This window comes from Symphalangus syndactylus, chromosome 14 (assembly GCF_028878055.3).
Source record: "Symphalangus syndactylus isolate Jambi chromosome 14, NHGRI_mSymSyn1-v2.1_pri, whole genome shotgun sequence".
In the NCBI taxonomy this organism is placed as follows: domain Eukaryota; kingdom Metazoa; phylum Chordata; class Mammalia; order Primates; family Hylobatidae; genus Symphalangus; species Symphalangus syndactylus.
In genome coordinates, this window is record NC_072436.2 from 117,548,736 (window position 1) to 117,573,476 (window position 24,741).

The window sequence follows — 24,741 nt, forward strand, 5'->3', positions numbered from 1 at the left end:
CCGGACACTGGCAGCCCTCTGGGGACGGGGGGTGGGGGGTGGTCAGACTTTGGAGTTTTCACCCGAAAGGGCACCGGGGCAGCCCCAGGCCAGACGGGCTTCCAGAACACAGCTCTTCAAAGGGAGGAGGCCCGTCTGCCAACAACTGTCTTGGCTTCTGGATCCGAACTCACTCACATCCATGTCCGCCCCACACCTGTCCGTGCAGGATGGGGGGCAGGACCCGTGCGTGGGCTCTCCTTCGGGACGCTCGGCCCAGGCTCTGCCGGATCCTGACCCAGCACAGGCAGGCCGGTGGGGGAGGGCAGGGAGCTTGCAGGAAATGCAGGGACTGGCTGGGACAGGGACGCGGCGGGGGAAGCAGGAGAGGGGGCCTGGGCCCTCATCCGCCCTCTGCAGCAGCGTCCCTCCTGAGGGGCTGGTGGGTCTCGAGACCGGGTCTGGGAGTGACTCCTCTGCCTCTGCTGTCTTGCACCAGGTTCTGCCCACCTGTTGGAACAAACACGGGCCGGTTGCCATGGTGATCACACTGGCTTTGAGTGAAGGGACAGGCTCTGCAGCCACGGTAAACAGGAAGTTGGGAGGGGCAGCCGCTGCTCGGCCCCTACGAGAGCACCAACCCTGAAACCAACACTGCAGTCCGTCCGGGGCGGGAGCGCCCTTGGAGACCTCTCCCCACTCTTTTCTAGGTAGGGAGACTGGAGTCCGGAGATGGGAAAGGGCTTTTCCAGGGCCACATAGCGACAGGCTGAGTCCCAAACCAGCACTGGGCCTCCGTTTCCCCAGGACAGAATGGTCACTAGGACTGTCCCCTCCACAAACGTTCGGTGCGGAGTCACGGAATGAACGAGCCGAGCGACGCCCCGCTCAGTGACCGAGGCCTTCATTCTCCAACTTGTTCTGAGGCTGACGACAGGCTGACCTGGATCAAAGTCCTGGCACCCTGCTCACCCATACCCCAAGGCAACCCTCCACTGCCCAGGCCTCAGTTTCCCTCTTCTGTAAAATGGGGACAACAGCAGCGCCCACCTTGGGTGCAGCTGGGGGACCTCAGTGAGCCAATCTCAACTCACAGCAGGTCAGCCTCAGTCCCAGTTGGTGGGGGTAGGAACTGCAGCCACCCAGCCAGAGCTCCGGCCCCTCCAGTGGCCCAATTTACCTTTCCATAGCTTGGGGCTGGAAGCCCATCGTCGCGTGAGTCCCCTCCCACTAAGAGAGAGGGCAAGAGAGTGGGCCACCCACCCTCCCCACTCTGAGCCCCAGGCCTCACTCTGAAGGGCTACCCTGGCGTCTCTGCCCTCTGACCCGAGTACAGACAGTTGCCATGCCCTGGGGACAGTAAGGGGACGGCGTAGGTGCAGGAATACCTCCCAGCGATGTGTCGGGACACGAGACCCCCTGCCCAGATGGGGTCAGAGCTTGATGAGGCTGCTGGGGCACTGGGGCTGCTTGTGCAAAACTGAGAAAAGCCATTTTTCAAGCCTGGCTCTTTTCACATTCTCAGGACTTTGTGCTGGAAAGGGTCTGGCAGGCAGGGAGAGTAGCTTTTCCTCCTTAGGGCCGGGCCGGGGGCGGGGGTGGGGGGTTGGTAAAAACACCAGGTTCTGGATACGCAGGCGCCAAAGCCTCTGAAGCGCACAGGTGAGGCCATGGCAGAGTTAAGACACCCCCTCCTGTTCCACACTCATGAGCACAGCGCAGGGCCCAGTGCTACCACCCTCTGGTGGCAGCCCTAGAAATTGCAGGCACAGGCCGGGCACGGTGGTTCACGCTTGTAATCCCAGTACTTTGGGAGGCCGAGGTGGGCGGATCATGAGGTCAGGAGACTGAGACCACGGTGAAACCCCGTCTCTACTAAAAATACAAAAAAATTAGCCGGGCGTGGTGGTGGGCGCCTGTAGTCCCAGCTACTCGGAGAGGCTGAGGCAGGATAATGGCGTGAACCCGGGAGGCGGAACTTGCAGCGAGCTGAGATTGCGTCACTGCACTCCAGCCTGGGCAACAGAGCGAGACTCCATCTCAAAAAAAAGAAAAAAAAAAAAAAAGAAATTGCAGGCACAGCCTCCCAGAATCTGCCCCCAACTTCCCTCTGAGGACCCAAGCAAGGAAAGGCAGGGACCTTGGAGAGCTCGTGGGGTCAGAGCCCAGGGACTCTGGCCAGGGACCCTGACTGCCCCAGAGCTGGAGGACCCTGAAGACTGCCAGAACCTGTTCCTTGCCCACACTGGCCCTGGGATAAAAGTGACCCATCAAGAGAGCCCTCTTGGGGCACTTCTTGGGTGGGAGGGCCCCAGCCCAGGTCTGGCCTCATGCCTGAGATGCTGGTCTCCAGAGCCCACACCAGAAGCTCCGGGAGTCCTGCTGCCGCACGTGCACAGGTGGAGCCGGCTGGAGGTGACCACCCAGTGTCATGCTGGAGTTCTCTCAGGCCTCCGTGCTACTGCAGCATCTGTGAGGGATACAGGGCGGGGTGGGGACAAAGAAGTGGGCCCAAGACAGGGTCCTACCAAACCCCCAAACAAAGGCCATTGGTGTGCCAGAGCGCTGCAGGCACGACAGCCCCTGCTGCAGTGAGGCTTGGAAGGCAGGAAGGATGGCACCCTGTGCCCTGGCCAGGCCTCCCACCAGCCTGAGGGTGGGGGTGTCAGAGGCCCCTTCCCAGCGAGGTGGGCTTCTGTGCTCACTGTGGTTAGGGGCCCAGCAGGGAGAGGCCAGGCCCTCAGTGTGCCTCCTTCTGTGCAGAGCTGGGGGTGGGAGGCGACTCCTCCCAGCTCTGGGGGCGTCAGAGTCCCTCCTTTTCTTTCTTTCTTTTTGTTTTTTTGAGACGGAGTTTCGCCCTGTTGCCCAGGCTGGAGCGCAGTGGTGCGATTTCGGCTATAACCTCTGCCTCCTGGGTTCAAGCGATTCTCCTGCCTCAGCCTCCCGAGTAGCTGGGACTACAGGCACCCGCCACCATGCCCGGCTGATTATTGTGTATTTTTAGTTGAGACGGGGTTTCACTGTGTTAGCCAGGATGGTCTCGATCTCCTGACCTCGTGATCTGCCCGCCTTGGCCTCCCAAAGTGCTGGGATTACAGGCGTGAGCTGCCGCCCCTGGCCTCATCTGGAGCTTTTCTTGTAGTGATTCTCAAATTGTTGGTAGGATTCAAACCAGTCCTTTCACTTTGAGATTCTTTTCCTTTGTGCCTCTGATCAAGTCAGCACACACCTTTTCCAGGGATTTTACGCTATAGCTCGTTAGAGTGATTCGAATTTGGAGAATTTTGGTGAGTTTGGTGAATTTGGCGAATTTGGTGAATTTTGGTGAATTTGGTGAATTGCCATCTCTGGCTCCTTGGGTGTTTTTCTGGTATCCTTAAAAGCCAAAACAAAATTTTTTAGGCTGAGCGCGGTAGCTCACGCCTGTAATCCCAGCACTTTGGGAGGCCGAGGTGGGCGGATCACAAGGTCAGGAGTTCGAGACCATCCTGGCCAACACAGTGAAACCCCGTAAAAATACAAAAATTAGCCAGGCGTGGTGGCGCATGCCTGTAGTCCCAGCTACTCGGGAGGCTGAGGCAGGAGAATCGCTTGAACCCGGGAGGTGGACGCTGCAGCGAGCCGAGATCGCCCCACCACACACCAGCCCGGGCAACAGTGTAAGACTTCGTCTCAAAAATAAATAAATAAATAAATAAATAGGGCCGGGCGCGGTGGCTCACGCTTGTAATCCCAGCACTTTGGGAGGCCGAGGCGGGCGGATCACGAGGTCAGGAGATCGAGACCACGGTGAAACCCCGTCTCTACTAAAAAATACAAAAAATTAGCCGGGCGCGGTGGCGGGCGCCTGTAGTCCCAGCTACTCGGAGGCTGAGGCAGGAGAATGGCGTGAACCCGGGAGGCGGAGCTTGCAGTGAGCCGACATTGCGCCACTGCACTCCAGCCTGGGCGACAGAGCGAGACTCTGTCTCAAAAGAAAAAAAAAAAATAAATAAATAAATAAATAAATAGTTAATTAATTAAATAATAATAAAGCCATAGCTGCTGCGCCGCTTCCTGACCAATTTGTTCCTTGGTGACAGCGAACAGTGGTGAGTCCAGAGCAGCAGCGTGCAGATCAGCGATCCACAGCACCTACCACCACGTCTTCCTCAAAGAGCTAATTTTTGTATTTTTAGTAGAGACAGGGTTTCACGATATTGGTCAGGCTGGTCTTGAACTCCTGACCTTGTGATCCATCCACCTCGGCCTCCCAAAGTGCTGGGATTACAGGCGTGAGCCACCGCGCCCGGCCTAATTTTTGTATTTTTAATGGAGATGGGCATTTACCATGTTGGCCAGGCTGGTCTTGAACTCCTGACCTCAGGTGATCCTCCCACCTCGGCCTCCCAAAGTGCTGAGATTACAGGCGTGAGCCACCGCGCCCAGCCTCAGAGTCCCTCCTTAAAGGTACAGCACAGGCTCGGGAGGCTGAGGCAGGAGAACTGCTTGAACCCGGGAGGCAGAGGTTGCAGTGAGCCGAGATCATGCCACTGCACTGCAGCCTGGGTGACAGAGTGAGACTCCATCTCTGAATAAATAAATAAGTAAGGCACAGCCCACATCAAGGAGTGGGAACTTGCCTTCTTCGGCGGAGGGCATCCTGGAGGAAGGGCAGAGGCCTGGGGAAGGAAGAGCCCAAGCCACATGTGCCCGGTGGTTTTCTTGTGCCTGTTCCTATTTCTTCCTAAGAGCCGGATAAGCCGACCCTCTGGCAGGTGCAGGAGCCTTTGGACCAGGCTGGGCTGGAGACAGGCAGGGTGGATGGGACCAGTTGCCCCAGCCCCTTCCCACCCAATGGGCCAAAGCCAGGAGCCCCCACCCCAACTGGGCCCAACGGCTTCCTCAGACCAGGTGGTGCCTGGGGATCTCAGGATGCGTCTCCTGAGCAGGTGCTTCAGGACACGCCCAGACCCAGAGTGAGGGTCGGCTGGAGATGGATCCCAAACCCAGCACTGCCGGGCCCGTCCCTCCTGGAACTGGCTCAAACCGGCTCCAGCCAGTCCGAACCAGTGCAAGGCCCTCCCACCTGACAACTTGTCGTCATGGTAATCATGAGGAAGGCTTCCCATCAGCGGCTCCCAGTGAGTGATGGCGGGGCCCGGCCTCAGGTCCGGGAAGGTGAGGGGACCTGGGGACCAGCAGCCTGCATTCCTGGGGGCAGTGGCCAGCATGGTGGCCAAGTCTCCTAGCCTCCTCCGGCCCAGCCAGACCCAAGTCCCAAGGGACCTGAGAGACAAAGGGCACCTGTGGCCAGCCTGACCGCCAAAGCCAAGGGAGGGCTCCCCCGACTCCAGCTCAGGCCAGGCTAGCCCGTCCCACAGGGGGCTGGGGTCCCTGCACCTGTGCACCAGACTCCTACCTGGTGGCTCTAGCCAGCCCTGGATGGGCCCTGTGATGAGAACTCTCTGGACACCTGGGGTCCCTGCTCCCCAAAGAGGTCCCCTGCCAGGGGCAGCAAAAGCAGCCTCGAGTCCCAGGGAGGAGGCCCCTAGAGCAGCCCAGGGAGGTGCAGGCAAAGAGACCCCGAGGCTGGGAGTCACCTTGACTAGAGGGGATGTCACCCGGAGGGGCGGACGCGGGGCTGGAGGCAGGACCAGAACAAAGCCCTAGGGGGTAAGGCTGGGCCTTGGGGTCGGGGGGCCGCCATGTGGCCTCAGTGGGCTCCCACCCCCACAGCCCAGGGGAGCCAGGGACAGGGCAGGAAAGGACACACCCGGCAGGCCGCAGTCTGTGCAAATGCTTTAATTGGTGGATGCTTAGATACAGTGGTTAATCCATTGCCCACAATTCTTCACTAATTCCGAGGCACCTCATGCCGGGAACGCACTTTTCCTTCCACTAAACAAAGGTGACCGCGTTTCAGAGCTCTCCTCTTACAAGGTTCACGGCCTTCGTAAGGCCGAGGACTATAGTACTACAAAAGGAACATTTCGTTAGCTGAAGTCACTACGATTGGCTAGAAACATCCGTTACTTCAGAATACGTTAACTACAAAATATATTGAATTTCCATATGTATTAACCATACACATGTGTAACTATTACTAAATGTAGTTCAGTCATTACAAAATAAGACATTCTGGGAGCGGGCTACAAATATTCAAACCAGCTGAATTCCCCAGGTAAGGCCCCCTGTGTTATAAACAAACCACAAACATCAGACGTCAGACGGATCTCAGTGACTGCAGGGTGCGTAGCCGGAAAAGCCAAGGCACTGGCACTGCAGAGTCGCTGGGGGGGAGGGCGGGGGGCATTGCCGGCTCCGGGGGCCTTTGGAAGTCACTTCTAACTTCTGTTCCCAGCCAACAAGGCACTGCCGGCTCCGGGCGGCCTTTGAAAGTCACCTTTAACTTCGATTCCCAGCCAACAGCGGCTGGGGTCCCACACAGACACGGAGGGTGCCGAGCTCCCCTTCCCAGGGCCCTCGGCCGCCCTCCCTGCATTCTTTGCTCCTTTGGGGAGCACCCGCCCTGCCCCCTTGGGACCCCGCACTTGGGCCATGGGGACCCAGCTCCATCCGCCAGGGTGTGCCAGGGCAGCAGGGCCAGCTCCAGCCCCAAGGCTTGAAACGAAACTGAGGGCCAAGCTCGCTAGGATGGGGAGACTGGGTTGGGGGTCGGAGGTAGGAGGGCTGGGAGTACCGGGGCTGGGAGTGCCAGGCTGTGTCCCCCAGGGCTTTCCATCTCTGTCCACTGCGCCTTCCTGCTGGGAGGTGACCGGCACCCAACTTCCCAGCCAGGCCACTTCCTGCAGTGGCTCGGCCACGGCTCAGGCAGCCCCAAGAGGCCTGGCTGGCCCAACCTTTGCAGAGGGCTCAGCGTCAGGGCGGCTTCTGAGGGGCACAGCCTCCCCAGGACAGACCACGCTCAGGCGGCCTCAGGGCAAAGAATTCCAGACACAGGCTGCCCAGGGCCCTCCACATGGCGCTAAGGGTCAGGGAAGCCCTGGCTCACGGCTGTGGGCTCTCCCGGAAAAAGCACCTGGCGTTTGCCAAGGGTGGTAGCAAGGCTGCCTCCTGAGAACACGAGGGACAGACACCTGAGGTGGCACCCTATGCACAGCGTGGCTCCATCCCCGTGACCTGGCCACTGAAGAGGGGCACCCCCGCCAGCAGGCTGCCTGGATGGTGTCCTCAGGCAGCCTCCAGCCCTGGTCTGGACCTGGCCTTGTGGCCCCCAAGACAGCCGGCACCGGTGCACCGCTGCCAAGGTCTCGACGCCAATCCTGACCTATGCAGATCTTAGCTCCCAGCGCTCTACAGCCCGAAGATCCGGGGAGCACAGAAACCTCAGCAGCACTTGGTGTACACAGCCCTGTTTACAAAGATCCAGGGCAAGACAGAGCCACGCAGCCTAGGAGCATCTGAAGCAGATGGGAGAGCCTGGTCCTGGCCCACAGTGGGGCTGCAGGCGGGTGCGGAGGGCCGGGCACGGGGAGGCTGCCTCCTCACACTTTCAATGATAATAATGCAACCAAAACCTTTATATAAACAGTTTATTTACTCTAAACAGCAACACAGACAAAACGCCATATAAACACAAAGGAAGTGGCGCAGAACCGAGATGCTGACCTGGGGTCTGAGGCTCAAAAGCAGCACAGCCCAGGTTCTAGAAGGTTCTAGAGAGGAGCGGCAGGAGGGAGGGTGCATTTCCATACAGCCAGCTGAGGCCAAGTGCAGCTCTGCACGGTGAGAAGCATGCCTGCATCCCAGAGCGAGGAACTCGCTCCTGGGGGACTTACCCAAGTATAAAAGTTTATCATTTTACAGCAGTTGAAATACTGACATCAATATTAAAATAAAAGCGAGTTTTACATAACAATCAAAAATACAAAAGACCGAAGGAAGAGACCCTGTATGGAAACGGGCAATTCAGCGAATCGAGACCGCACACCCGCGGCGGCAATGGAAGATGGCGCCCGCCCAACCCCCCAGGTGACTAGTCATTGTACGGAGCAACTTTAGATTTGCAAAAATGTTGTAAACAAGTTCTTGCCAAACCAATCCCTTCCTTTTGACGATGCCACAAGGTCGCTGCTTATGAGGGCGCAAACTTCTTGGCTTGTGCTCGGACCCTTTTCTCATACTCCACTCTGTTTTGGCTGAGGAGGTCAAAAGAGAAGAGACGCGTTAGAGGGCTCAGCAGCCTGGCCCTCACGCTCGCCCCGGAGCCGGCTCAGCAGACCAGGCTGCAGGACGGGACCTCCTGGGCGAGGGCAGTGTGGAGCTTGTCATAGTAACAGAAGCAGGAAGCCTGGAGAAGCAGGGAGGCCTGCGTGGTGGGGAGCCCAGGCTGGCTCTGACGTGGCTGGGACTGACCTGTGGTCTGAGGTGGGGGCAGAAGGGCAGGGAGGAGAGGAACCCATGCTGGGTGGATGTGGCGTGCGAGGGGGACAGAGGGGCCCCGCAGCGCTGCGAGGAGGGCTCAGGCCCTGGTGTTCGAGGGGGACAGAGGGGCCCCGCAGCGCTTCGAGGAGGGCTAAGGCCCCAGGGGGCCCACGCCAGGGGCCTGCAACATCATTGCCGGTGCCAAAAGTCTGGTCCTAACTAGTAATCAGCAGCTTCTCTTTTCTGTAGGTCTGGGGACAGTGCTAATAAACTGAAAACACTGACTGCTTGCCACTGTTTTTGTTAATTCCCAAAAACAGACACAAATTTCTGGAGGGTTTTTCCATGAGGCTCTCAGCCCCAGGGGCAAAGGTGTGGGAAGCCAGGCCTGGTTCAGAAGGGGCTGTGCCAGAGCTGGGCAGTGCACGGGCATCAGGGAACAGGTCTGGAGCTGGGCAGCGTGAGGCTCAGCCTGCAAACAGCTGCGCAGGAGAGTGGCATGGCACACACTGCCTGGGCAAAACAGGTGAGCGGGAGGGCGGCCGAGGCTGCACCTAGGGGCTGATGGGTCACAGGGGGCAGCGTGACCTTGAGGACGGGGGAACACCGTGACATTTATGGAAGTGCCTCCTGGGGTAGCAGTCCTGGCAGGCTCGCCAGGATTGGACCTGGTCTGAGACACTGAGCTTCACTCTACATGGTGCAGAGTGAAGGCCCAACAGCCCAGGACGGCAGCAGCGCAGGTGCCACCTCCACCCAGGCCAAAGGCCTGGACCGCAGCCCAGAACCCAGCGCCCTCCTTGGGCCACCAGACAGCCCCAGGGCAGAGGAGCTCAGCTGGGTGGGCGTGGAAGGAACCAGAGGCGGTGGCCACAGGTCCCAGCTCTTCCTTGACCAAGCAGGGGCCCTGAGAAAAGGCACCCGCCGGGGCAGGAACACAGTCCAAGTCCTCCAGGAAATCCAGGAAAAAGGATCTGAAACCCGCAAACATGCTTCACAAAGGGTGCTTTTCAAGTGGATGTTTGTAGGAGAAAGAACGTTTGTTTACGTGCACGCAAGTGTACAGTGCAGCCCAGCAGACACCAAGCCCAGGAGACACAAGCGGAGTGACACGGGGGGAGTCACACGGGGTGGGGGACTGCCGCAGATGGGAGCCACAGCCCAGCTCTGGAGATGGTCGGCAAAGGGGGTGCAGGCCAGACAGAGCTCACGCCCACACCATGCCGGGAATGGCAGACCATCTAAGGGCTAGGCAGGAAAACATTTGCCTTTTTTTTTTTTTTTCTTCCTTTTTTGAGACAGAGTCTCGCTCTGTCACCCAGGTTGGAGTGCAGTGGCGTGATCTCGGCTCACTGTAAGCTCCGCCTTCCGGGTTCACGCCATTCTCCTGCCTCAGCCTCCCAAGGAGCTGGGACTACAGATGCCCGCCACCATGCCCGCCTAATTTTTCGTATTTTTACTAGAGATGGAGTTTCACCATGTTAGCCAGGATGGTCTTGATCTCATGACCTCATGATCTGCCCGCCTTGGCCTCCCAAAGTGCTGGGATTACAGGCATGAGCCACCACGCCCAGCGTGCTTTTTTTTTTTTTTCCTAGACAGGGTCTCGCTTTGTCACCTAGGCTGGATTGCAGTGCTACAATCTGGCTCACTGCGGCATCAACCTCCTGGACTCCAGCAGTCCTCCCACCTCAGCCTCCCAAATAGCTGAGACTACAGGTGTGCACCACCATGCAGGGGAGCCAGGCTGAGCCTGGGGTGGCTGCTGTGACACTTGCTCCCTGCCTGGGGCCTCTGTGCCACCCTCAGCCACCAGGGAGGGCACCTTGCAGACACCCGGGCTGGGCCCGCATTCAGGGAGAAACACATCTCTCCAAAACCACGTGATTTTTTTTTTTTTTTTTTTTTTTTTGAGATGGCATCCCGCTGTTGCCAGGCTGGAGAGCAGTGGCAGGATCTCAGCTCACTGCAACTTCCACTTCCCTGGTTCAAGTGATTCTCCTGCCTCAGCCTCCTGAGTAGCTGGGATTACAGGGGCCCACCACTATGCCCAACTAATTTTTTATATTTTTAGTAGGGACGGGGTTTCACCATGTTGGCCAGGCTGGTCTCGAACTCCTGACTGCATGATTTGCCCACCTCGGACTCCCAAAGTGCTAGCATTACAGGCGTGAGCCACCACGCCCGGCCAAAACCAGGTGCTCTTCCTCACGACCTGTGCGGGCTGGGCCTAGAGCAACCGGGACCCCCCAGCCTCCCCCCTCCTGACCAGGAGACGCACCCTGGAGGGAGAGGGCCTCCGATGCCCACGGTGGCAGGGATGTGACGGGTGGCTGCAGGGTGAGCCTTCTGGGTCCCTGGCCACTGGGGCCCCCCAAGACCCCCTCAGAGGTGTGGGACCAGTGGTGAGATGGGGCTGGGTTTCTCAAAGCTGCAGGTGGAGCAGTGGGGGTCGGAGCCCCCAACCCACCTTCTTATGGACCTGCCCAGAGCAGCTGCAGAGGGAACAGGACAGGCAGGCGCGTGGCCTCTGCTCAGGGCAGGGTCCTCCCTGCTGTCCCCAACACTGTTTGGCTGTCGTCTGCATCCTAACTCACACCAGACCCTCCTTGGTGCAGACAGTGACCCCAGGCCCACGGGACCCTTCTAGCCACAGCAGCACCTCACAGGGACAGGGGGAAGCCCAGGGCCTGTGTGACAGCATCACATCGCTGAGCCCTGCTGGGCTGGGCCCCCCCACAGGAGGAATCAAGTTGTAGAGGGGATGGGGACAAGCAGTAGGGGCGGTGCAGGAGGCTGGGGTCCACGGGAGGCTGAGCTGGTGGACAGGCCTCTCAGCATGGCCTCCTCTGGCACCCATGCCCAGGGTCCTTCCCCTCCTAGCTGGCCACAACTCACTGGGGCAGTGGCCCAAGACAGCCCCCGTCACCTGGCCTGTTCCCTCCCTAGGACAGGGCTCCGGCGCCATCCATGCCCACCACAGACCATGTGCAACGGTGCCTGCTGCCCACAGGGTTTATGCCCCCCGACCTTCCCCCCGGCGGCACGGACCCTGGCGGTCCCTGGGGTGAGCCTGTGTGCTCCACTCCCCTCCTGCCAGGCAGCCTTGGCTGGGATGGGGAGGAGGTGCCACCAGCGGGGCCAGGGCTGCTACTAACCAGTAAATCGTGTAGGCCTCTGCTTGAGCTGGGTCTTGGATATTTGGTTCATTTAGAAGTTCCTGTATTCCTAATAGGATCTGTGCCAGAGACAAAAACACAAGACGGGTATGAGCAGTTTGAAAGGGAGACACCGGGAGACTGGGCCTCAGCCATGGAGAATGACCACAGACCCACACGTCGGAGGGGAGACTGAGGCAGCCCTGCCCATGCCGGCGGTGGAGGCCCCGTACCTGTTTGATTGTGATGGCTGGCCTCCAGTCCTTGTCCTCCTCTAAGATGGACAGGCACACTGTCCCCGAAGGGTACACATTTGGGTGAAATAATGGTGGTTCGAATTTACCTGGAGGAAGAGGAAGGAAGGAAGCACTTTTTGGAGGCAGGCACTGTCCCAGAGTCACGTCCTTCCCCACGTCACCCTCCTCCTAACACTGGGGCCCCAGGTTGGTAGCCAGGTTATTTGGCCAAAAACTTTTCAAAAAAATTAAATTGTGGCCATGAGGAGACAAAAGGAAGACATATCCACCTTTGCACGCAGGGAACAGAGCCTTGGGGACACGGCCGCAGCCGAGACAAAGCTGTGTCTCCCGGGACAGAACTCCCGGCACAGCCAAGCAGTCTGGGAACACAGGCCCCAGGGTGGCCACTTAACCTGCGGCCCCCACATCCTTCCCAGCTGGGCCAGACTCAGGGGAGACGGGAGGAGCTGCAGGAGACGTCCAAGGACATAGGCAAGGCCCTTCCAGAGTCAGCTGTTCTGACGCAGACCCTCTGCTTCCAGGACACACGGGCTTTTAGGACCCTGTGTTCTTTCTTTATAAAAAAGCAGAAAAGTTTGCCACCATTAGCCCCACCAGGGACCATCACAGTTGAATTCTAGGCTGTTTCCCAACTTTTACCTGGGCATCCGCCCTCTTCTCTCTCAATGCTACGGAAGGACACACAGTGCGGCATGTCTAGTGCAGCCGGAGGAATTATCAGAAAGCCAACGCGCCACGAACACCTACAGCTTCCCAGAACACTTGCTCCTACCGACCACTGCATCTGCCCCGTAATCCCAACTCCAGCGTCCGCGGGCAGCTTCCTGAACTTCAGGTACCATGGAGACGCACAGGGCACACTCCCTGGGGAACGCGAGGACAACACCGCAGACCGTCCCACGCTGCGACCGTCCCACACGGCGGACCATCCCACACCGCAGGAGCTCGTGGGCGACACCAGCAGCTCCGTGGCAGCCCTGAGTGCGAACACTGGCGTGAGCGCGCTGCTGTGGAATGTGGGGTCACGGCGTCAGCCCTCAAGCCGTGCTGGTTCCAGGCTGCTCACGCAGGCTGAGTCGCTGGTGGATTCTAGCCACTGGGTGAGGTGCACGGCGGCCACTCTGTGGTGCTACGCTGCACCTCCTGGTGACCGCTGAGCGCCCCTTTCAGCCCGGGCTGCTTCCTGACGACGGCTTCGGAGAAGCTCAAGTGACACGTCTTACGGGGCTCTTCTGCTTGGGGCTTGACTTTTTGCTTTTTTGAGGTGGAGTTTCACTGTGTTGCCAGGCTGGATCTCGGCTCACTGCAGCCTTCGCCTCCCGGGGCTCAAGTGATTCTCCCGCCTCACCTTAGCCTCCAGAGTAGCTGAGATCACAGGCACCCGCCATCAAGCTTGGCTAATTTTTCTATTTTATTAGAACCGGGGTTCCTCCATTGTTGGTCAGGCTGGTCTCAAACTCCTGACCTTAAGTGATTCACCTGCCTCGGCCTCCCAAGGCGCTGGGATCACAGGTGTGAGCCATCGCGCCAGGCCCGACTTTTGCTCTTCTAAGGAAATCTTTTGGCAAACACAAAAATTGCCTAATTTCAATTTAATCTGATTTCTCAATCTTGTTTCTTCCGCCAATCACAACTTACCCACAGAAAGGCACAGATGCTGGACACCAGCACTGCCAGGCCCAGCTGTCCCTCCCAAGGTAGATGCTGCCTCCTACTTCCTCACGGCCTCAGGCTTGGCCACTCCCGCGCTTTGCAGAAGGAACACAAACGGGGTGCCCTCCCGTCTGCACTGTCCGCCAGGCATCATGTGGCCTCTTCACTCTTCCCTGTCATCCTAGGATGTCTGGGTTGTGGCAAATGGGGGTGACACCGGCACCCATCTGTGCCTCTGGTGGACACACGCGTGCGCGTCTGTGAATCTCGACTGACTCCAGTGAACAGCCAGGTCCTACAGCATGAGCTCGGCTTCCACTGGTGTGGCAGGCAGCGTCCAGGGAAAACGTTCAGAACATCCGCTCTCTCCAGCGGTGGCTAAGGCTCCTGCTGCCCCGCGCTGCGGCTCCGTCTGCTCCCCTGTGCAGTACGGCAGATCCCACTGGGGAGGCTTCCACTCTTTGGCAAAGCCAGGCATCCCTGCCGCATTTGCTGGCTGGGTGGAGGCCTTTCCTATGAGGGACACGCTGGACCTCATGGCTGCCTTCTTACTGATTCCCAGGAGCTCTTGGTAGATTCAGGGTGAGGGCTGAGGTATGTACATACACTGTAGTGTGCCCTCCTGCCTGGCGCCAACTGCAGTCTTTATGATAAAGAGAGATTCTTAATTTCAACTTGGTCAACTCGTCAATCTCCCCCCGGCCAGCACTTCAGCGCATCCCTGGTGAAGAGATCCCTGCCTGCCCAGGGCTCAGGGACACCATCCTGGGTCTTCCTGTCCGCGCTGTTCTGCTTGGGCACCACGATCCATCTGGAAGCTGCTTCTCTATGGTGGCAGGCAGAGCTCGTCTCTCCTGCTGGAATATCCCTCAGGGTGTCACAGGCCAAACCACCACACACATGGCCTCTGGACTCCTCGCTCTGTCCGCGGGTCTGCCTTCTTCTCAGCAATCCCGCAGTCTTCATCACCGCGTCCCGTGGCAGGTCTGGCAGGGGGTGGGCGGGTGTGCTGTGCACCCACAGAGCCTCAGCCTGGGGCTCGCCACCCCTACCGAGAAGCCAAGGCCTCCGCATTTCTGCATGTCCTGAGTCCGTGGGACAGTTTCCAACAAGATGTGTTGGACTCCAACTGGGATCACATGGAATGTGCAGACGAGCCTGGAGAGAAGGGCTGTCTGTACGTCGTGTCTTCCCCTCCACACGCAGAGCAGAGCTCAGCTACCGCCCAGGCCGGCCTTGGTTTCCCTTGGAATAGTCTACAGTTTTCAGTACAGAGGTCCTGAACCAATCTTTTGTTGCATTTATTCCAACGTATTTCATGCTACTATAAATGGCAGTTTTAAAACCTTGCTCATTGAAATGATACAAAAGCAGATTTGTGTACCTCAATCTCTACTTCATTTTTATATTTATTATTTAGTTTTGTTTCCTTTACCATGTCCTGTGCTATTTTTTTTTTGTTTTGAGACAGGGTCTTGCTCTGCTGCCCAGGCTGGAGTGCAATGGCGTGATCTTGGCTCACTGCACCTGCCTCCTGGGTTCAAGCGCTTCTCCTGCCCCAGCCTCCCAAGCAGCTGGGATTACAGGCACCCACGACCACACCTGCTAATTTCTGTATTTTTTTTTTCTAGTAGAGACAGGGTTTCACCATGTTGTCCAGGCTGGTCTTCACCTCAGGTGATCCTCCCACCTCGGCCTCCGAAAGTGCTGGGATTCCAGGCGTGAGCCACCGCGCCCAGCCTTGCACCTCAGTTTTACTGAGCTGTTGTCCTGGCGTTCCTCCCCACCTCTTCTGTTGTGACTTCTTTTTCTTGTCTTGCTGCATTTGCTTGGAATTCCAATAAACGGTTGAACAGAATCAATGAAAGCAGCTACTTTATCTCACTCTTATATTTTTCTTAATTAAAATAAGTCATCTCAAGTAATACCTGCTCATGGTTTAAAAAAAAAAATCAAACAGCAAAAGACAATCCAAAATGAAGCAAGTCTCGGCCAGGTGGTGCTGTCAGCAGTCCTCAAGCTCCTCTGGTCGCTGCCACTGTGGAAAACACTTGTGTGTCTTGAGTGACAATCGCAGGGGAAGCTTTTACACACAGCTCTCGCCTCACCGTGGCCAGGCACTCTCTAGGTGCTGGGCACGTGTTAACGTGTAGAACTCACCACAGAAAGGCCCTGCCGATTGCCAGCTATGGGACGGCAGGGACGCGGCGGCCCTCTCCTCCCTTTCCTGAGTTTTGCTGAACTGAGATCGTTAATTTAGCTGCAGGCTCGATTTCGAACCTGCCCTCAGCCCTTTCTTCTCATGCCTTCTCTGCTGTTCACCTGCTCTATGCCTGCCCAGGCTGCAGACACAGCCACAGGAGGGAGAGACTGTGAGACCACAGGAAGAGCAGTAAGAAGGTGGAGCAAGATAGATCCTCAGGGTGAGACTCTGAGTGGTGGTCCTTCTGCATGTCCATCCTATCCAGGGCTGGGGTCCTGTGGGCACCAAATCCTCTGTCTTCATCGCCAGCAACCACTGAGGGTCCAGGCACTCCTAGCCCAGGAGCTCCAGCCTGGATCTCACAGCCCCTCCCTCCACAGGACTCTGGAGCTTCCCAGCCAATTAGCTGGGATGAGAGACTAAGTCTATTACGTGCACTGCCCACCCCTGGAGCTGGAAACAGACTCGAATCTGCAGCCTGAGGAAGGGATCAGGGATCAAAGCGGACCTACGAATCTGTGACCTCCCTTCCTCCCAGCTCCGTGGATCGCCCGGACCAGGGCGACACGGCCACAGCGAGGGTCCTCTTTGGAGAGGACTCCAATCCCCGCAGGAACAGGCCGACTTTCAGGACACTGAACAGTGAGCTACTTACATTTTGGTGGCGAAGATGGATAATCATCTTTGAAAAGCATCCGTAGTTTAAACAAGCCTCCTTCCCACGGAGTCTGTGGGGAAATAAACCGTGGTGAGATGGGCTGCTTGCCTGCCACAGGCTGGCCCAGGAGGAAGGGGCTCGCTTCTAGGACAAAACCTCCAGGACTGCCAGGACAGTGGGGGCCAGAGGCCCGACAGAGGCGGCTCCCAAACCAGCCTGAAGCCTGGACCAGCTCCACCAAGGGGGCTGTGAGGACCTCTGCCACGCCCAGAGAGTGAGGCGCAAAGGCCCTCCTGGAAAGGAGAGGAGGAGACGGGGGTCGGGAGCTGGGCTGGGGGCGACGAGTGCCGCACACTGGGGCCGGCAGCACCAAGAGTACACCGGTGCCCTCGCCCCGGAGTGTTCTGCAAGCCCCTGCCCCAGGTCCCGCCTGGATGAGGCGCCTTTGCCACCCCACAACCCGACACCACTCCCATCTTCCTTGGGGCCGCGCACCTGCCTCACCGTAACGTGAAGGACAAGGGACGTTCTCAGCAGAGCCTCAGACAAGTGACAAATCCAAGCCACATCATGTCTCGGGCAAAGCTCAGTCCTGCTGGGACTGCTCAGCTCAGGGGGACCGGAGCTGCTTTGAGTTTCAGAGCGAAACCCAGAGGCTGGCATGGGCCGGAGGAAACAAGGCCTTGGGCAGGACCAACACCTCAGAGATCTCTCCTTTCTTTAGAGTCCACGAGCATGAACCTTATGTGCACGCTGGCCTGGGGTCCCTGGCCAAGCGCTTCATGTGAGCCGGGCAAAGAGGACAGGCACATGGGCCGCCCTGCTTGCCACAGACACACAGGGGGCCCCAAGCAGGCATCCTAGGTGGCTGCCGCCAGTCTCTGTGCCCCAGGAGGTTCTCCAGTAGGCGGTTTTACGCCGGGTTGGCTCTCCTGCAAACCCAGCTCCCGCGGCCTGAGCCACACCTGGAAGGACACAGCAGAATCCCGGGTTCCAGCACACAAAGGCTACCCGGCCCTCGGGCCTGCTCCCAACACACACCAGAGCCCCTTCCCCTCTGCCACAGCTCAGCCCTGTGCCCAGCCAGGCCCAGCCTGCTTCCTTCTCAACCAGAAATGCCCTCGGTAGGGACACAGCTGTCACCCCAACCTTGCCAGCACCACCTTCTGAACTCAAGTCCTCACGGGGCGGGGGCCAGGCCGCAGCTGGGGATGTGACCTGTTGACCGCAGCCTGTGACGAGGGTGGTTGTCATGGACGGCAGGGATCTCAGCAGAGTTTCCCCGTGGCACTGCCGCACACATCTGCTGAGCCCCGACAGGCAGGAGGCCGGCAGCGCCCCTTACCCCTTTCTTTCCTGGAATGGCGCACTCCCAGTTCATGAGGTTCATCGTGCCATCGGGATTTTTTGTTGGGACAGCCACGAAACCCTGAGAGAAAAGAAAACAACCACAAAAGCACATCAGCGCGGAGGCATCTAGTTTGACCAAAACCACCAAGAACGGGCCTGCGAGTCCCACCAGCCCGGCCCAGGCACGCGACCAGCTCCCTCCCAGCAGGGAGGGCGTGGTTTCAGCCGAGGGCGGCGCCGTGCACAGAAACGAAGCCCTCCTTACAAATGGATGGTCCTTCCTCCACGCTTTCCTCTCCTGGGCGAGTCTGCTGAGGGCGATCCCCGACATGTTCAGAGTCCCTGGAACACAGGAGGCAGAGCACAGGGTCAGGAGAGGTGAGCAGGCTCCTGCCACCCCAGCACGCACACACGGACCGCAGCAGGCACTCTCCTCTTGCAAGCCGCCGTCTGACCCCGGGGGTCTACCGGGGGCGGCCCTGATAGGGGCCATGGCCCCCACCCAGCCCTGCTCTGCGACACATGCTGTGGCTTCTGCTCCACGGTGAGGAGACAGATGTTCAGAGGCTGGGCCGCTGCGGCTGGGCGGTAGCTGCCACCCTGCGGTGGCTGACATGGCAGGGTCCTCACCGTACCATCAGGTGGGGACTAGGCAGGGCTGGGGCTCCAGATGGATGTGGGGTGCTGGGTCCCTGCCTTAGTATCAGGCGCTCAGAAGTGAGACTCAGGCTGGGCCAGGGGACACCTGTTATTTTCTTTTCTTTTTTTTTTTTTTGAGACACGGTCTCATTCTGTTGCTCAGGCTGGAGTGCAGTGGCGTGATCTCGGCTCACTGCAACCTTCACCTCTCGAGTTCAAGTAATTGTCCTGCCTCAGCCCCTTGAGTAGCTGGGACCACAGGCGTGCGCCACCATGCCCAACTAATTTTTGTATTTTTAGTAGAGATGGGGTTTCACCATGTTAAAGACAGAGCAGAACAAGTACCACAGGGCAGAGGCTCAGCCTGAGAGAGCAGCCCTCCACGGGGCCACCCTTCCCAGACCTTGCAGCCACTACCATGTCCCTGTGGCTTCAGGGGACAGACGGGTCCTGCAGGGCAGGGCAGGAGCATGGGGTAGGGGACCAGGTCCCTGATCACAGGCAGCAGCACACATGCCAGATTCCAGCTCCACACATCTGCACGGGACCTCGGGGGCTTGGCACCTTCGCCTTTGGGTTCTCTGCTGGAGCCTGTCGGCCAGCACTGTCACTGGGAATACCAGGCAGACAGGGCCAGCCGCCTCAGTGCCACCCTCAACTGTCACCCTACTGGTGGCCACCTTTACCCACGAAAAACAGCATTCAGGGTACAAAACTTGCCCAAGAATTCAAACCTAAGTGTGTGCTGGTTTTCAAAGTCCATGGGAACACTAAGGCTACCCCCAAGTCTGATATCTCAACACCAAACAAGGGTCACCTCTACAAAGCTCGGGGACTGAGCCAGGTCTTCGAAGCCGTGGGGGGCTGTCCCTACTACGGCTTGGGCTGTCCTAGAATAGCCACAAGGGCCCTGGTGACCTGGATGGTGCCCGCACCTGTGCAGGCCCACGAACCTCACACACCTCACAGCTGCAGGAAGGGGCCAGGTCAGCAGCTCCACGTGCGTCGGAGCCACCGCAGCCTCACCTGGCACTCGTTAGGGAGACAAGGCCCAGTCCCCAGCAGACGCACGAGAAAGGAGCTCTGAGAGGCCCGCACTCAGGTTCTGGGCGGCATGATGACTTCCCAAGTCAGCAAAGCACAAATCGGGGGTGGGGTTGGGATCAAAGAAGCCCAGGCAGGTCCAGTGTCGCCAGGGCACCAGGCTTCCGAGGCTCCTAGAGCCGCCTGCCGTGCAGGTGGATTTGGCTCCTTTTCACCAAACACGGATCCTCAGGGCAGCCTAAGAAAAAGCAGGCAAAGGAACCTGGGTCCTCCAGTCAGCAGGCGCTAGCGTCACAGCGAGAGGGTGACAGGGGCCACCCGGGCACTGGCCTCCAGGTCCACGACTAAGTCCAAGACAGGCAGCCTGGGCTGGAGGCAGCCCCAGACCGGGCCCCACCGGGATGTCCTTCCCCACGCCCTCCTCACGGCGATGCAGAGGAGGCCACAGGCCGCCTGCCCTCTGGACCGTTTGCCCTTCCCCATGCCCTCCTCTAAGTGGGGTCGGGGGTGGGGGGGAAGCCAGGGGCCAGACATGGAGACGGGGGGGGGGGGGGGGAGGCACAGCTGGGCCGAGCTGGGGGCAGGCAGGGTTCGAGCCCACAGCGGAGTGGAGCGCCCGCCAACCGCGGTTTCAAGGCTCTCTCCAGGCCAGGCTGGGCTCTGAAACTCCACGTTTCTCCACCCTCCACTTCCACCTGGAGCAGCCCAGCTGCGACTTGAGGACTCACAGCTCTCTCTTCCCCAGCTCCAGGGTGGGCTCCCTGAGTGGCCGCAGCCTGTGCCCGGTGCGGTGCAAAGCAGCCTGGCGACCTCCCAGGTGCCTGGGGTCTGAGCGAGGCCAGGAATCAGGCAGGTCTCTGAAGCCCCAGACCAGTGCTCCAGACACTGAAGGACCATGGGCAACGCTATCCTCACAGCCAGGCAAGGCCAGGCCGCAGAGAGGCCAGCCAGGCCTGGGACCCTGCCACAGGCAGCCCTCCTGCTGAGGACTGGACAGAGCCGCCTAGAGGCCCTCGTCCCAGCACCTAACTATTGCTGTCTCAGGTGTGAGAAGTCGTGAGGGGTGGTCCTGCAAGACCTCCTGCCAAGGCCTGGCTGCTGCTGCTGTGTCCCCTGCCCCAAAGTACTCAGCACCACGGGGTGGTCTCACAGGCACTGCACTGTCAGGGCAAGGAGCCACAAGTGCACATCCACCCTGTCCCAGACAGAAGCCAGACCCCTCCCCCTGCACCCCCTCCTACTGGCCTTCTGGAGAAAGTGGCCAATCTGTTACAATGTAATCATAACACAGACCAAGCATTCAAAATCCCGCTGAAAATCGAATCTGCCCTGCCAAATTCACAGATAGGCACTTAGTGAACGGCTAGTAGTTACTAGACGCTTCAGAGCAAGAAACTTTTATGATGCAAAGACAAAACAACCCTCATCTATTAGAGCCAGGCAAGGCCCAGGCACTGCAGCAACGGGGACAGGGCCGGGCACTCCAGGAGCGGCCCGAAAGTCTGCCTTCTGTCCTCCTGCTGGGCGCCCGCAACCGGCTGAGCTTTAGCTTCTGGGATCACCGCCTTGCTCTGCTGGTTGACAGCACCGACTTCAGAGCAACTTCCTGGCTGAAGGTGAGCAAAGCACTCACCTCCCACAACTCCACCGCACTCATCTCCACAACGGGTGGTCGCCACGACAGGCTGGCACAAGAAGCCTTTAAAGGCCCTCCTGCACCCAAATGCAAACTCTCCCAGGCTTAGGGAGGTATTCCCTTCCGCAAGACCCAAGCACCTGCAGTCGGGAGACGCTCACCTGGCCGCACCTGATCTGCCCCAGGCCCCGAGGATGCTTCTGAAGCAAGATCCCAAACCCTGAGACACCACACAAGCGCACACCAGCGACCACCCAGTGGCCTAGGGAAGGGACCTCTCTGAGTGAGCAATCAGGGCAAACTTAGGATCCGTCCCGTCTTCCGTTGCATAGGTTCTCTACCCAAAGGCAACGTTTCTTGAAGAGCAAGAAACATTTGAGATAGGTCCTATAAAAGGAAACAAACCGAACTCCCCAAAGACAGGCAATTTGCAAACAGAGAAACTAAGCGTAACTTCCAATTATACAAACGAAACCACTTCATTCCGCGATTCAAGCGTGACTACAGGCCACGATCACAAGCCCAACTAATCATTCCCTTACATTCCTCCTACGCACGTTAACTACCAGAACCAACTACTATTCAACCGATAAAAAAAGATACCCAAAACAGAATAAAACTCCCCCTCCAGCGAGGCGCTCACGTTCAGGGCCCCAGCAAGCGCCAGCGGAGCATCTTCAGAGGCACAAGAAAACTTAGACTTGTTTTGGTTTTAAGGCACCGAAAACAAGCCCGCTCGCCGGCCCCCACCCCCGCGAGCCAGCGATGTTGCAATCCAACACTCTCCCCCCGCGGCCCATCCTCTCAGTCCGCGGGGCGACCATGACCCCGGAAGCCGCTCCCCGCGCAGAAGGAAGGCGCGGCCTCGCGGGGCCCCGGCTGCAGGTGGCTGCCCCAGCCCCGCGCCAAGCGCACCTCGGGGGCGAAGTGGGGGAGCCCCGGCCCCGAAGGCCTGCGGCGACCCGAGCGGCGCCAGCAGCGCGGACCGGGCTGGCGCCGAGCGCGGGGCCTCTCGGGCTCCCCGGGAAGCTCGGCCGCGGCGCGGGGCCCGGCTCGGCGGGGCGGGGCGCGGGGCAGTCGGGGGCCCGGGCCCGACAGGAGTAGAGGCCTCGGCCCGACCCCCGCCCCGCGGCCCCGGCCCGGCCCCCGCACGCGCTCACCTCGGGCGGCCGCGGCCCCGGCGAGCGTAGCGGACAGGTGGAGGACCGAGCCGGGCGGCGGCGGCGGCGCTTCCCTTTGTCTCGGGACTTCCCTCCGGAGCCCGCTCCGCGCGCAGCCAGAGCAGCTCCGAGGACCCTGGCGCGGGCGGGGCGCGCGGGGCGGGGCCTGGCGCGGGGCTGCCCTCTGCCCGCCTGCGTCGCTCGCCGCTGCCGCCGCCCGGCCCCGAGCGCCGCCCGCGTCGCCGCGCGCCCCCCGTTGCCCGCGCCCCGCCGCCGCGCGCCCGCGCCCCGGGTCGGCCCCAGGAGCCCGGCCGGGGGGCGACTTTCCAATCAGGCAGCGCCCTGGACACCTACGCCCTTAAAGGAGCCGCGTCCCCGATGTGAGGGAGCGTCTGTAAACTCTCCTTCGGGGTGCCCGCGTCCACCCGAGGACACGCCGGCAAGCAGCGGGAGAAAAAGGAGGCCGAGATCTCCAAAGGCTCCCCGGATGCCTGGCGGTCACCTCTCCAGCCACAGGTCCCGGAGGTTTCCTTGGGGTCAGGGCCTGGGGCCGGGGGCCAAAGACCACTGAGGCCTAAGGATCCTCTGAAGCGTCGCAGGACGGTGACGCTCCCGCGAGTTCAGCGCCCTGTGAAACCCCTTGCAATTGGCCAGTTCGGGGCGGTAGGCGGGGAGACCTTCTCATCCGCCCAATGAGCTGACCCCGTACAAAAGGCCGAATGCGAGCATGACCGACGGGAGGAGAAGTGTGGATGCTCCCTAATCTGGGGACTGGCCCTGGGCGGGGGCGCGGGCGGGTCGTGGGGACTGCGAGCAGTGGGGGCGGGGGCGGGGCGAGCCCGTGGGGGAGGGGCGCTTCCGGACCCCCCCCTCCCGCCCGCCCACGGAACACCCGGGACCGGGTCGGGAGGCCCCCGGACCCGCAGCGCGTGGGACATTCCGTTAGCCAACGGGCGGCCGTGCTGGGCCCCGGGCTCTCCCGCCCCCCACCCCGCCCCCATTTCGCCGACGGTGGGGCCGCAGCCAAGGTCACGGTGTCCGGGTGCTTGGGGACCGCGGAGAGTGACCACATTCATTCATTCCCTCCCTCACTCATTCATTCATTCCCTACCCCACTCCCTCATTCTCTCCCTCACTCACTCATTCCCTACCTCATTCATTCCCTTCCTCACTCATTCATTCACTCCCTCCCTCATTCATTCATTCCCTCCCCTACTCCCTCATTCCCTCCCTCACTCACTCATTCCCTCCCGCATTCATTCATTCAATCCCTCATCACTCAATCATTCCTTCCATCCCTCACTCATTCATTTCCACCCTCACTCATTCATTCCCACCCTCACTCATTCCCTCCCTCACTCGCTCCTTCCCTCCCTCACTCATTTCCTCCTTCACTCATTCATTCATTCATTCCCTCCCTCCCTCACTCATTCTCACTCTCACTCACTCATTCTCGCCCTCATTCATTCCCACCCTCATTCATTCCTTCCCTCCTTCACTCATTCCCTCCCTCACTTATTCATTCCCACCCTCACTCACTCATTCCCTCCCTCACTCACTCATTCCCTCCCTCACTCATTTCCTCCCTCATTCATTCATTCCCTCCCTCAGTCATCACTCACTCATTCCTGCCCTCATTCATTCATTCCCACCCTCATTCATTCCTTCCCTCCCTCACTCATTCCCTCCCTCCCTCATTCCCACTCTCACAAACTCATTCCATCCCTCACTCATTCCCTCCTCATTTATTCATTCCCTCCCTCATTCATTCCCTCCGTCATTCATTCATTCCCTCTCTCATTCATTCATTCCCTCCCTCATTATCACTCTCAATCATTCCCGCCCTCATTCATTCATTCCGTCTCTCATTCATTCATTCCCTCCCTCATTATCACTCTCACTCATTCCCGCCCTCATTCATTCACTCCCACCCTCATTCATTCCTTCCCTCCCTCACTCATTCCCTCCCTCACTCATTCATTCCCTCCCTCACTCACTCCTTCCCTCCCTCACTCACTCCTTCCCTCCCTTATTCATTCCATCCCTCATTCATTCCCTTCCTCAGTCGTTCATTCACTCCCTCCCTCATTCATTCATTCCCTCCCTCCCTCACTCATTCCCTCCCTTACTCATTCATTCCATCCCTCACTCATTGCCTCCCTCCCTCATTCATTCCCTCCCTCCCTCATTCCCTCCCTCCCTCATTCATTCCCTCCCTCACTCATTCCCTCCCTTACTCATTCATTCCCTCCCTCACTCATTTCTTCCCTCCTCCATTCCCTCCCTCACTCACTCATTCCCTCCCTGACTCATTCACTCCCTCCCTCCCTCACTCATTCCCCCACCACCTCCCACAGGATCGCCAGCGGGCACTTCCCTGGCAGGCACCCGCAGCAGGAGGGGCAGCCACACACTCTGGGTCTGCCTGCCTGGGAGGTGCAGCCACGGGGATGTGGGTCCAGGGCAGCAGGGGTGGCCTCCCCCAGAATCCAGTCCCTGGGAGCTGCACACAGCCCTGTCCCACCAAGACCAGTGCGGGCCTGGCCTGGCTGCAACTCCCGGGCTCAGAGCCTCTGTGGCCTGTTTGGACACCTGCTCTCCCGGCCCCCAGCCTTGAGGTCCTGGGAATCTGCT

The 24,741-nt window shown here is 59.3% G+C and overlaps 1 protein-coding gene across 4 annotated transcripts; it reads right to left on the reverse strand.

Moving 5' to 3' along the window:
• Positions 1–7,500: 7,500 nt before the first annotated feature.
• Positions 7,501–22,675, reverse strand: UBE2I (ubiquitin conjugating enzyme E2 I). Of its 4 annotated transcripts, XM_055241662.2 has the most exons (7): positions 22,108–22,280; positions 17,894–17,970; positions 17,624–17,707; positions 16,276–16,348; positions 11,738–11,847; positions 11,505–11,584; positions 7,501–8,120 (listed from the first exon to the last, which is right to left on the reverse strand). In XM_055241662.2, exons 2-7 carry the CDS (start codon positions 17,957–17,959, stop codon positions 8,057–8,059), a joined length of 477 nt encoding a protein of 158 aa, XP_055097637.1. In that variant the 5' UTR covers positions 17,960–17,970; positions 22,108–22,280; the 3' UTR covers positions 7,501–8,056. The 4 variants fall into 4 exon arrangements, with proteins under 4 accessions (XP_055097637.1, XP_055097635.2, XP_063474531.1 ...); XM_055241660.2 differs by lacking the exons at positions 7,501–8,120; positions 22,108–22,280 and adding an exon at positions 22,462–22,675 and having other exon boundaries at positions 8,127–11,584; XM_063618461.1 differs by lacking the exon at positions 7,501–8,120 and having other exon boundaries at positions 8,127–11,584; positions 22,108–22,264.
• Between the last annotated feature and the right edge of the window lie 2,066 nt (positions 22,676–24,741).